The 12,537-nt window shown below is 38.9% G+C and overlaps 1 protein-coding gene across 1 annotated transcript in view; it reads right to left on the bottom strand.

The window, feature by feature from the left end:
• Nucleotides 1-735: 735 nt before the first annotated feature.
• MGAT4A (alpha-1,3-mannosyl-glycoprotein 4-beta-N-acetylglucosaminyltransferase A) overlaps nt 736-12,537 on the bottom strand; it is a 99,912-nt gene continuing 88,110 nt past the window's right edge. Inside the window, exons 13-15 of the mRNA XM_029231367.1 lie at nt 12,132-12,198; nt 4,828-4,940; nt 736-4,698 (exon numbers count right to left, since the gene is read on the bottom strand). Coding sequence (XP_029087200.1) covers nt 4,672-4,698; nt 4,828-4,940; nt 12,132-12,198 — 207 coding nt within the window. The 3' untranslated portion in view covers nt 736-4,671. The remainder of the gene's footprint in view (nt 4,699-4,827; nt 4,941-12,131; nt 12,199-12,537) is intronic.

The following is a 12,537-nucleotide window of genomic DNA, read 5'->3' as shown; positions in this document are numbered from 1 at the left end:
TAGGACCTCAGATATGATTATGACTCAAATTTCTGACCTTTCAATAATGTTAGCCTCTCATTTTCTATCGTTTAGCTCAACTTTTCTTACATCAAGCCTACAGCAATATAGTAAAAGAAGCACAAAAAGTAGTGGACAAACCAAAATTAAACTTCATTAGCAATTAATGGCTTGGAAGCAGAGAAGCATTTTGAAAAGTATTCCCTAAGTACAAAAATTTGGTCAGCACGTATAGGATTTGATCTGTGCTTAGACTATAAATTTTGGTTAAAAAAAAAAAAAAGTCCTTCAATACAGAGTAGATTATTTGGTCTCTACATAAAAGCATAAATATTTTTTTTCTCTTAATGTCTTAAAATATCACTGTTCCTCATTCTTAAATAACTGACAGGCTCAGAGCAGGCTAAATCAACATAAAGTGACACCTATTCCAGGAAAAAGATTCCTTACTCACTGGATCCTGCTCCTGCAATCTCACGCTAGCGGTTCCTTCATGAAACGCTACAAAGGTGCTGCAAGTTTTTGCCAACAACCTGCCAAAGAGGATTAACTGAGGTCTCTGGGAGAGAATCCCAGATGAGGCCTGTGTATATGATCTGCTAGTGCAAGACTTTATTCAATAAGTTTATCAAGAAATACCCAACATACCAGAGGGAATCAAGTAGGAAGCCTTCTCCGCTTCACCTCTTTTAAATATCGTGTTCATTTTCTATTGCTGCATAAAATCACGGCAAATTTAAAAGCGTAAAACAACACCCATTTATTATCTCACAGCTCTGTAGGCCAGAAGTCCAGGCAGGCAGGACTGAGCTCTCTGCTTAGAGATTCACATGGCTGAAATCCGGTGTTGGTGGGGCTGAGCTCTTAGCTGCTGGAGGAGAGTCCACCTGCACACTCCTTCCGGTCGGTGGCTGAGTTCAGTTCCTGTGGCTGCAGGACTGCAGTTTCCATTCTCTTGGCTGTCCGCTGGGGCCTCTCAGCTTAAGACCATCTGCATTCCTTCTCATGCGGCCGCCTCCATCTTAAACTAGCCATGGTGCCGCAAGTCCTGCTTTGAATCTGACTTCTGCTGACAGCCTGAGAAAACTCTGCTTTTAAAGCGCTCACCTGATTAGATTAGCTGTCCCCAGATAATCTCCTTTTTGCTGTACAACGTAATTATGGATCATACTCACAGGTTCCACACACACTCAAAGGGTTAGGATATACAAAGTCATTGGGCAGGGGGGTCATCCATGGAATTCTGGCTGCTACAAACACTCACTGCTATTAATTAGAGCAATCTCTCCAAACATGCTGTTTCCATATAACCACACTTGTCTTTGAGGACAGCACTGTTGGAAGACAACTTTTTTCATTATTATGACATATTTAAAAAGAAGCCTCCATAGCGTTGCTGAAGTTTTTAAAATAACACCTTCTAATTATTTACTAATGCAATTGACTTAAAAAGCTTGTTCAAAGACATCTCCAGCAGCCGAATTAACCTTCACGTACATGTCTAGAGGCTGTGTGCTAAATCCATGTGCATTCACATTTCCCAAAGCTTGTCAATCACACAAGTTTTGGAACCTCATCCTCAAGTTGTCACTCTTTTGGGACTACATAGTAGGGACAGTGAATGCTGTAAAGAACGCAGGAGACTTAAAGAACTTAGAATCCTGGAATTAGGTCCTCAACCTTCTCATCTCACCCGAAATACTCGTCATCGTTTGCACTACGATATATTCTGCATGTCTGCTTTTAGCCTCATGATGGGAATTCATTATTCTGGATTCTAAAATGTTCATGTTAGCACTCTTGACACACGGCTGTGCTACAGAATTTTCCGTGATGATGGAGATGTTCTGTATCTGTGCTGTTTAACCCAGTGGCCACTAGCCATAGGGAGCCAGTGTGACTGAGGAGCTGAATGTTTTATTAATTTAAACTCAAATAGCCGCCCTGTGTCCAGCAGCTACTGTGGAGGACAGTGCAGCTCCAGAGCCATCACGCCATATACATACGTAAAAATAAAATTAGTCCCGCCATTTGTACTTTTCCCCACTCACTCTGGGTAAAAGTGGTTCAGTGTCCACTCAAGGTCAAGTATGTACCTTCTCTCGTCCCAGGTCCCCTCATCTTCTGTCCCAATACTTTAGCCCCTAACATGACTCTTAAGGGCAACCACTATAATCGCTTGCTTGAGGCAAGCCTGGGTGCTTCTAATTGTCTAGTGGCAACTGGGGGAAAGGAGAGCGCAGCTAACACGAGGGTCCGTGAGCACCTGTGCAGCAGAGGAAGCTAGGAAGCATGACTTACAGGCTTGCCTGCAGGAGCTTGACATTTGGCCAGAGTGATTACGTGTATGTGCACACACACTCGCCACAAACAAAGTAGACAGCTGAGTGTGTGTGTGAGTGTGTGGCAAGGACAGTAAGTAAAGAGAGTTAAGAAAAAGAAAGAGGAGTGTGGGCTGGAACAGTTGGTCCCCTTCCCCAGACGCTGCCTGGGCACCTGCCACGTGTCAGGCACTGTTCTGGGCTCAACGAGGCACTGGTAACAAATCCATGGGGAGGAAGGAGTGCACAGGAGAGTCCTTGGAAGATGGATAAGATTTGGATGAAAGTCTTCTCAGGAACTGGAGGGATGAGCTAAGCCTGGGAGGGGAGACTGAGCACAAAAACAGGACCAAGCTGGCTGGGTAAGTAAGGCTCAGTCTCAAGACTGAGACACCCAATGGCCAGGAGCTGCAATTACTGTCACCTCCCTAGACTCTCAGAGCGTGGCCTTTCTTCCTCAAATCAGAGTTAGCTACTTGGGAAGCAGGGAAACAAGGGGATTCCTCCAGATTTTTACCTCCTGATACTTATTTGTTACAGCAGTAATTTAGTATGTGAAGCTGGTGCCACAATTTTGTAATGAAAGGTTTATGCTTTTGCAGTGACATTTCCCTGTTAGGCGCTGGGCCAAGGAGATTTGGGAAGGAAATAAAACGTAAGTTAAAGAAAATAAAAAGTAAAATTTAAAAACCTCAATAAAAATTTTTAACTGGACTCGGACATAAAGAAATCATTGTTGGCAACATGTAACTTTTTAATCAAGAGACGTAACTAAGAATTATTCAAATACAGAGTAATGGAAATAATTGTACCCTATCAGTGTTTCCCAACCTTTTTCACTGCATAACCCTGCACAGAAAACAAGGCTGTCTGGAAGCTGTTTGTTCAGCCTGCTGGGTAACCAGGTGACGCTCCTCCAGGCTAAAGGCAACCAGCTAGAACCTCCAGCTGCCAGAGGCCTCAGCCACTGGGTGCTCTGAAAGCTCAAGAGATTCAAGCTCTGCACACCTGTAACCACCTGCAACCCACCTGAGGACACCAGGCTGGTTGGGAACTGATGTTGATAATTCATAATTTTGTAAAAGTAAAAGACTTTTGTAAAGATCACCGATTGCTAGGGCTGATAATAGTTTTGTTTATAGTAGTGATATCATGTGGAATTGCATGTTTAAGAGCAATAAATACTCTTCAGATGTGAATTTACTTACAAGTTCATAATGCAATAGAATAGTTCTGGAAAAACATACAACTGTTACAATACCTTTCACCAAAAAACCAACATTACAATTCTGTTTTTCTTTAAAATTAAACCAATTATGACTCATACAATAGCATAACCTAGAAAACGTTTTGTCAGAACTCACGGAGTGCAGATATAAAAGCATCAAGGAAAGAGAAAATGCTTCTAATTCATGGATTAAAGACAAAGATTAAAAGAGAAGAGTTTGTCATTTTACATATCAAAGGAAATGTAATGACTTCAGTCTATGATAATTTGGGTTGAATGCATCACCCCTGCATATTAAAATTTATCAGACTGATTTTTTGTGACTACACACCATACACAGTATAGTAAAATAACCCTCAAAAAGGACATTGGTCTTTAAAATCTTGGCTTTAAGGAATGACAAATGCCTTTGAAAATATTTTGTTCAGAATCACTGTGATTATAAAAGTACTTCAGTTAGGAAATCAATCTAGAATCATTCTTAAATGGCAGTGCATTTGAAAAATGGCATTAACTTGTAATGTTTGCATTTCCAAAGAAAAATATAGAAAGAACTTAAAAAAGCAAGGTAACTGGTTTTCAAAAAAAGTATTGATTCAAAAATTTACTGCACAAAAATATGTACTTCTTAAGTGTTTCTAATAAATTAACTCCGTAGCATTTTATGTATATTTGTGTGTGTGTGTGTGTGTATATATATATATAGATATATATATAATCCCTGATAATCTATAAAAGAGGGTCTATAATATTAAAATAAATGAACTTCAAAAGTACCCCCTTCATAAAATGTATTTAACATTAATTTTTCTCAAATTTTAAGGAATGTAACAATATGTACAACTCTTATGTATTAGTATAATACCAAAATAGTACAAGTCATGTTAACAGGCTGTCAAAACTGTAAAATGTCTGAGTCAAGTTAAAACTGGAGGACAGCTTAGGTTCGAATGAATACAATTATCCATGGAAGATTCATTTTCCAAGTGGAAATGACAATCATCTTATCTACAGTAGATTTCACAAGAGGTAGAATTCAAGTTACCAAAAAACGGTACATGCTCAGCCATCTTTAATCAACAAATTCACAGGGAAAAAATGTGTTGGTTTCTTAGGAGATAGTCAGTTTGTGACTTTTTTAATATGAATCTGAAATACAAGATAGTGAACAGCATGAAATGGCAATTTTCAATTCCAAAAAGGTCTTAATTATGAAATCCAAATGCTCTAAAAAACGTAGAATCTAAGCAGTTTCACTGATTTAATATATTGTCTTACCTCATTAAGAATGGCCCAAACAGCAGAATTCTGAATAACTGAAAGTCGGAATGCTGAGATGGGGTTTAGGTTGGGATCCACCATTCCTTCTGCAACACCATTCTCAAATTTCCCTTCAAAGTAAAAATCAACACTCATTGGGTAGACTGAAACAAGCACACATAAATTTTCACTGACTTAAAGCAGGGAAGGAAAACACCAAAACATTTCTAGTGGATGTTTTTACACAAAGAGCATGGGTGAAATTTTTCCTTCTTTCTACCTTTATTCAACTTTTAAACGTTTCACGAAGTAGTATATGCTTAAAAACATTAGAAGCAACCTATTTAAAGAGGCAGAGCTATATATTTTCTTATTGCAAATTAAAAAAAAACAAATATATTTGTTCTTACATCAACTAACACAAGTTTTTAGCAAAATGTGACTTACAAACCTTACAAAATATACTCTGTACCATCTTTCAGTCTTATCACTTTGAGGATTAAGTCAATAGTAACAAATTTCAGTGCTTTAATTAGACTCACAACTGTTGGCCCTGAGCAGTTTCCAAGGTCACATCTAGATGGAATTAAAAGGTGATACCTCCTCAAGGCAGTTCCAACATAAAACTCCATTATAAATGATAAGCTCAAGAAGCTCTCCTGTAAGGATAAGGACCAAGAAGTTCTATAGACGATAACATGCTCAGTACTCAAGTTTTCTTGCTGTGAGGAAACAGCAAGAAAACAAAACAAAAATGCTACTGAAAAAGTGACAGGAAAATGGTTTGTTCTGAGCCACACTGCTCTAAGCCAGGGATAGGCAAACTTCCTAAAAAGGGCAGATAGTAAATATTTGGGGATTTGTGGGTCAAGAGGGCATCTGAGAATATCATCCAGGTACTTGTATAGAAAAAGAGAAAACTAATTTTCACAAAATTTTTATTGATGAAATTCAAAATGTAATAACAACTAAGTTTTTTTTTTTTCTGCTAATACTAAGGAGCATGTAATTCCTTATGGGAGGATAATACTTAAATTAACTGGTATTCAAAGTTAGTGTTCCTTATCATCGAAATCGATTGCAAATGTTCATCTGTTAATGTGGATCTATAATGAGATTTGATATATTTTATCTTGAATGCTTCCTTTCACACAGCCTAGGTACTGCAACTATTGTTATTAATCCACAAGCACATGATTTTAATGGAGCATGTCCATGACTTGGAAGGTATCTGCGTAAAATTCTATTAGATTCTTCTCTTTGATAATCTGCCTCATCATTACATTGCAGATGAATCACTTTCAATCAAAGGTTGGGGGAAGCTCCTCAATTAGCTTGATATTATTACTTGCAGTTCAAATAACGTTAATAGTCATCAAAGTGACCTGAATGCAATGTAAGTTTTGCACATAAGCACTGCTTTGTCTTGTGCTTTTAGGTTGAATTAAGAAACATCATCAAGTCTGAAGCAAAAACTAATTCTCAAAGAGATAATAGTGGTTGAGGGCAGTTCTCACTTGGAAAATTTTCAATCTTATTTCAGAGGTAAAACAAAACAAAACCAAAAAAAAAAAAAAAAAACCACAATAAAATTGTTTCACTGCTAATCCCCAGAACTGCTGTGTGGCAGGGCAAGTCAGGATATTCAGTTCTTATTTCTGACAAAAATTCACAGAACTGATGTTGATGAAGTCATTGAGAGTAAGTAAAGTTCACTGGCAACACTACTGGTTCAATAAATTAATGATACACGACAGACTCAGATACTCTCTGTAAAGGACCTGCTGATGAATAACAACAGAACCATAGGCTTCAAACACCTTACATTGTTGCAAGCTTTGTAAATCTGTCCATCTAAGCCGCCTTCTCCTCCACACACATTTTCACCACCATTCATTGTAAAACATCCTAGCAGATTCCACTTCAGTTTGTATGAACTTTGTGTTTTCTCAACTGGTTTGAAAACATTCTTGCCTGTACTTGTTCTCTACAGACTATTCACAGAGACCAATTCTTCAGTCACTTCAAACCTGGCATTGACTCCAAATAACAACTAGGCAGTATCAGTAATATCTGTCAACTCACCAAGAGCCAAGGAAAATTGCTCACATAATCTGCATTGCTTTTTGACTACTGATATTGTTCCCAAAGTCCCCAACTCCTCAAGCAATAGTTATTGCTGAAAGCCTGATGGTCTGAAATGAGTTTATTTTCTGGGCACACATATCTGCTGTAGTTAAACATGATTGAATTAACTCATCATTGGTAAATGGTTTTCTTGCTTGGCTAACACATGAGCCAGTTTGAAACTCACTTTGGTTACAGTGTCACTTGAAATTCTCAGTGATGAGATATCATATTTTAAATCTTCTAATTTTTCTGACCATGGCTTTCCTGTGAGTTGGGGATATTGTTGTGAGTGCTTAGTAGTGGTAACGTACTCTTTAGCACAGCTCTTGTGTCACTGCATAATAACCACATAACCTGCCATCTAATTTTGTAAAACAACCCATATTCCACTGTGTTAAAAAGCACAACATTCAAAGTCCACTTTTCTCTTCCTGTTTTGACATGAAGGGTAACCACTGGTAATTTTTTTTTTAAATGTCACAGTAGAGTTATGTGTGTGGCACTTTAAACACTGTCAAATTATGAGGCATCAAAGCTATTTGCAGTGCACGGAGCAGCAATTCAAAGCACTGAGAGCACCACCGCCATCTCTTTTGCAACTGCTCACTTATCTCTGCTGTTGTAGCATAAAAGCACACAGACGACATGTAAACAAATGAGCATAGCTGTGTTAAAAGAAACTCTACTCATGGACACTGAAATCTGAATATTTTCTAGTTTTTACATGTCACAATATATTACTATTCTTTTTATTTTTTCAACCATTTAAAAATGAAAATAAACAATGAAAAAAATTTCTACATTCTTCACTCACAGGCTATTAGAAAACAAGCAGTGGGCCACGTTTGGCCCATGGGCTGTCGTTAGCTAACCGTTAAATTATGTGTCAACTCTAGAGTCTTAAAATATATGGACTAGGCTCATAGTAAGATAAGATACATTCAAATTGAAAAACCATACTGGGGAAAGTTCATTTTCATTTGTACAGGAAATATTCAACTTATGAACTGCCAAAGTAACGTTTTTATTAAAAAAATTAATACTTATTTCATAAAAGTATGTCCTTATTTGGTGCTAGACTGGGGTAGGGAATGTATGCTACCAAAAAAGTATTATTTAATTACTGAGTTAGGAAGGGAATTCAGGGTTGAAAAATGCTGTGGAACTTGAAACATTTTAACTTATAATGTATCTGAATCTATCACCTGAGGAGCTCATTTAATTAGAAAAATAATTAGCAAGTTATATAACTGGCCTAATTAAAAGACTCTCACCCAGCAATTTTATGCTGCAGATATACTCTCACATGTGCAGAAAGCACATATAGACTCTGCAGCAAAAACTGTGAACAATCTAAGTGCCCATGATTAGCAGACTGGCTAATTTAATTACAATATATGCTAATACAAGGGAATATTAGGCAGCCCATTAAAAGACTGAAGAAAGAATAGAAAGAACGAAGTAAAGTTGTAGATAATGCAGTTGTGACTTACTTCCATTCCTAAGAATACATTGTAGAGAAACTCTCATACATGTGCCTACGTGTTCAGGCCAGCAAAAAGATGGAAACACACTTTATGACCAAACAGAACAGACAGCAATATATTCACCCATGGAGATCAGTACAGCAATGAAAATGAATAAGCCATAGATACACACATCCACATGGTTGAATATCACAATGGTGAGAGAAAAAAGCAAACTGTAGACTACAGAATGTCATCATTCATATCAAATTTCAAAACAAGCAAAGTAAGACTGCATTATTCAGGGATATATCACACATATGTAGTAAAAGCATATGTGGAAATGGTAACCACAAAATTTAGGATAGTAGTTACCCTTGGGTGGGTGGGGAAAGAAGATAATTAGGGAAGAGCAACTGAACTGGCCAATCTTAACCTGCATACACTGATATTCATTACATTATTAGTTGTATCTTTTTGTGCATCTGAAATATTTATAATTTTTAAAAAATGTTCATCTTCCATATGCACATATGTATTCTGTTCAGTGAAAAAACAAGATGTAGAACAAGGTTGTAGAGTGTGTTACCATTTATGTGTGATTGTGTGTTTTCGAAGAATATACTAAAATATTTTTATTTATGAATAGATACTTCTAGAAGAATACAAATCACTATAGCAATTGCCTCTGGGAAGCACCGGGTAGGAGGGGAAAGAAGAGGGAAGGAGACAAGTTTACCCTCTTAAATTTGTATTTGGTACCATGTACATGTATTAACTTTCCAAACAACAAATTTAACTTTTGTCCTTAACCCAATGGTCCGGTAGGTAAGCATTAAAAGATAAAAAAGAAGGGGAAAATGAAGGAGGAAATGACTAAAGAGTGACTGGAATCCCCAAACCCTGGCATTAGGAGGGACTTGCAAGGTCACGCCCTCCGTGGACACCCTTCTGCTACCCAGACGGTGGTCCATTCCTTCTTCCAGTGTTTCTCTGTGAAAGGCTCTTCTTCTGCTGTCTCATAATTTTAACCTACTAATAAATCTGGTATTTCTTTCACAGGACTGTCCTTAGTTACCATCCCGCCAGCCCCACCTTCACGCATCAGGTCTCTGCTAACGGCCAGCTGGGTGTCTACTGTTTCCGACAATGCCTTTGGGCATAAGTTGCTGCATAGTCTGATCCTATTGAATCCAGGCCCCTTTGTAGCGCCAGCCTTTGTGGCTTGTCCCACCCAAGAGGGCTCTTATTAGCTACCTCTTTCTCTGGTTCTCTCTGTCAAACTCCTGGATGGGCTGCAGTTTAGCTTGAATGTAGCTACCAGTCTCCTCCTAACTGTTTACCACCAAGATCTCCATCATGTTCCACAGCGCCCTTGGGCTTGAACTTCCCCAAGTTCTGTTTCAAGTAAGGCAGTCCCCTTAGGGTGCGCTACAGAGCTCTCTGATGGCCTGCCTCTCCCCTGGAGAAAATCTCTGCACCACTGCTCAGGACCCCTGGCAGGGACAGCAGCCCACCTCCCAGCTAAAGTGACACCCCTGCTTTACAAGCAGAGCACTGGGTTGTAGCAGTAGCCCTTCGTGTCCTGGCTGACCTCTCCCAGTGTGCAGGGACCAGTGGGCTGGGGGACGTGATCAGGGCCAAGGACTCTCACCCTGCCGTGCCTGCAGCAAAGGTTCGCCCGATGAATGGAAGTTAGGTGGAGGAAAGGAGCCTCAGATTTCTAAGTTGCTCATGTCTGGAACAGAGCTTCTGCAACAGGGAGCTGGGGAGGTGACAGATGCTGGTGGCCTCCCCTTTCCGGTGAGATACCACAGCCCTGGAGTAGGGGCTGGTGGGAGAGGGAGTCTGTATTTTTGGCTGGACATGCAGAGTAGAGCTTCTGAGTCACTGAGCTTGGCCAGCGTGGGTAATGAGCGAGTCAGGGCTCCAATGCCACAGACTCTTAATGCTGTTACTGAGATTCAGACTTTACAAGTTAATGTTTCTCTATTTGCTGTATGTTTCTAAAAAACTACCTTTCAGCAGTTATGGTTGTCTCACTAGAAAAAGGTCTGCAGAGCCCCTCACACGCCATTCAGCTAAAGCATACTTCTTAAGGGAGCAGAATTTTTTATATGAACTTGAAAAGAAATCATCTGCTTTTGTTTCTGATGCACACTTTTGTTACACAAGGTCCTAGGTCTGATCACCCATCAGTTCTCTTCCAGTTCTAAATATGTATGAGTCGATGTTTTAGATGGTCATTATCTTCAAATTACTGCAATCATATAAATGTCTCTATTTCCTATGCTACTTTCATAACCTAGAACACAACATTCTCAGAAATTTAATAACTCATAGGTAATAGGGTTAATAAATGTCTCATATACGCAGCTAATCTTATGAACCTTTCTAGGGTGGGCTAAAATATAACCCAAATATGAAAATAATTAAACTCATCTATCCACTAAGCTATATAGAAATTAGTCAGGGTGATTGTACAAGCCTTGTAGCAAACACTGAATGACATTCACCAAACGTAAAACTGCTTGAGAGAGTTATAAGAATGCCTCTGTCCTGTATACCTACAATATTAATTGCCCAATAATCTCTTTTGCCTACCACTAGGAAAAGCATTAATTTAAGTAAAAAGAAAATATATAATCATCCACTGAGTTGATGTCCATCAAAGGACAGGTCCTACATTAATCATAGGAGATGCTTGAGCAACAAAGCCCCCTCCCCCTTCCACAGTGAGCGCACAGAACTGAGCTACGAAACGTGATTACACAGAAGAGGTGCATGCACTGTGGTAAGAAGAGCCAAGGAGAAGGCAGCTAAACTTGTTAATAAAGGATGAGAAAGCATTCATCAGGAGGAGAAATACCAATCCATCGTTTTAGGCGGGGAAAGTGGACAGAGACGGCTGGGAGCACAGGGCATTAGAGGAACACATCTTAGGACTGGAGAGATGAAGCATAAGAGGAAAGTAACAAGATACGAAAGTGGGTGGGAGCTAAGGAATCTGATCACGGAAGGTCATTAAGGTTTTCAGCCAGGTTAATACAGCATTTAGGTTTTGGCAAGGGAGCTACAGTGGCTCGGTGGACTGGCTCGGAAACAGAGGCAGAGTATCGCTGCAGTAGGGTGAATGCACATTCAGACACAAATAGACATTTTATGCTAATGGACAGTGAAGGTGGGTGTGGGGTTTCAGAGTGTCTCCCAAGGTTAGACTCAGGCAGCTAGATGAATCGTGACAGCACAAACCATGGTGACCAATGACGAAATGTCCATATTTACAGACGCTCCGGGTAGATGGCTACGTGGCCTCCACGTAGTTTGTCAGTTGGCATCTCAGTACAGATCTAAAGCTCAGGAGGGAGGCAGGGCTAAAGGCTCAGACTCTGGCATACGGATATTGCTGGGATCATGAGAGCAGTCAGCTAAGATCATCCAGAACGAGACTGCAGGAGGCAGCTTGAAGGCGGATTATCTACCAGTGACAACAGTGAAGCAGCAGATGCAGAGAGAAAGAGGAACCAGGAAATGAACCTTTGATCTGAAACCCTAGTTGGGTCAAGATAGTAATAAAAGTATGTACTAGAACACAGAGAACAAATAAAAGAGAACACTGGTATTTATAATCCTGAAGCTGCTGAATATCTGAAAAGAACTTAAAATTACTTCAGGACTAAGTCCAAAAAAGTAAAGGACATTTTACTAGTTTCAAGTGGGTATTACCTATTCTGAAATAACCATCTCCTAATCGTTTGTCTTTGGTTTCTTTGCTGATTTCCAAACCTTCACTCTAAAATAGAACAAAATCATAAATAATTACTTCTATTTAAAATAAATCTAGATTAATATATCTTAATAAATATAAAAGTGGCATCTGTGGCACAGCTATCTCTGAAAAGAGAAAATGCCATGTCAGTCTTGAGCCTTAAAAGGTTTATCAATCAGTATAAGTGCTCCATCTGAATCTGTATATAATATACTGTTGGCTAGACATTTTTAATTTTAATTAATTTCCAGTTTAAATCAATTTAATAGAATGCTGTTTTCTATTAAAAATATACAGAAGTAAAGAACTGTGTGTTACCTTGAAAGAAATTAAGCATTCCTTAGAGACCAATAAATTAACTTT

The sequence above is a fragment of the Monodon monoceros genome, unplaced genomic scaffold (assembly GCF_005190385.1).
Source record: "Monodon monoceros isolate NGI ecotype Baffin Bay Population unplaced genomic scaffold, NGI_Narwhal_1 Super_Scaffold_19, whole genome shotgun sequence".
Taxonomy (NCBI): domain Eukaryota; kingdom Metazoa; phylum Chordata; class Mammalia; order Artiodactyla; family Monodontidae; genus Monodon; species Monodon monoceros.
Note: the sequence above shows the minus strand (reverse complement) of the source record. Positions and strands in the feature narration are given on the sequence as shown.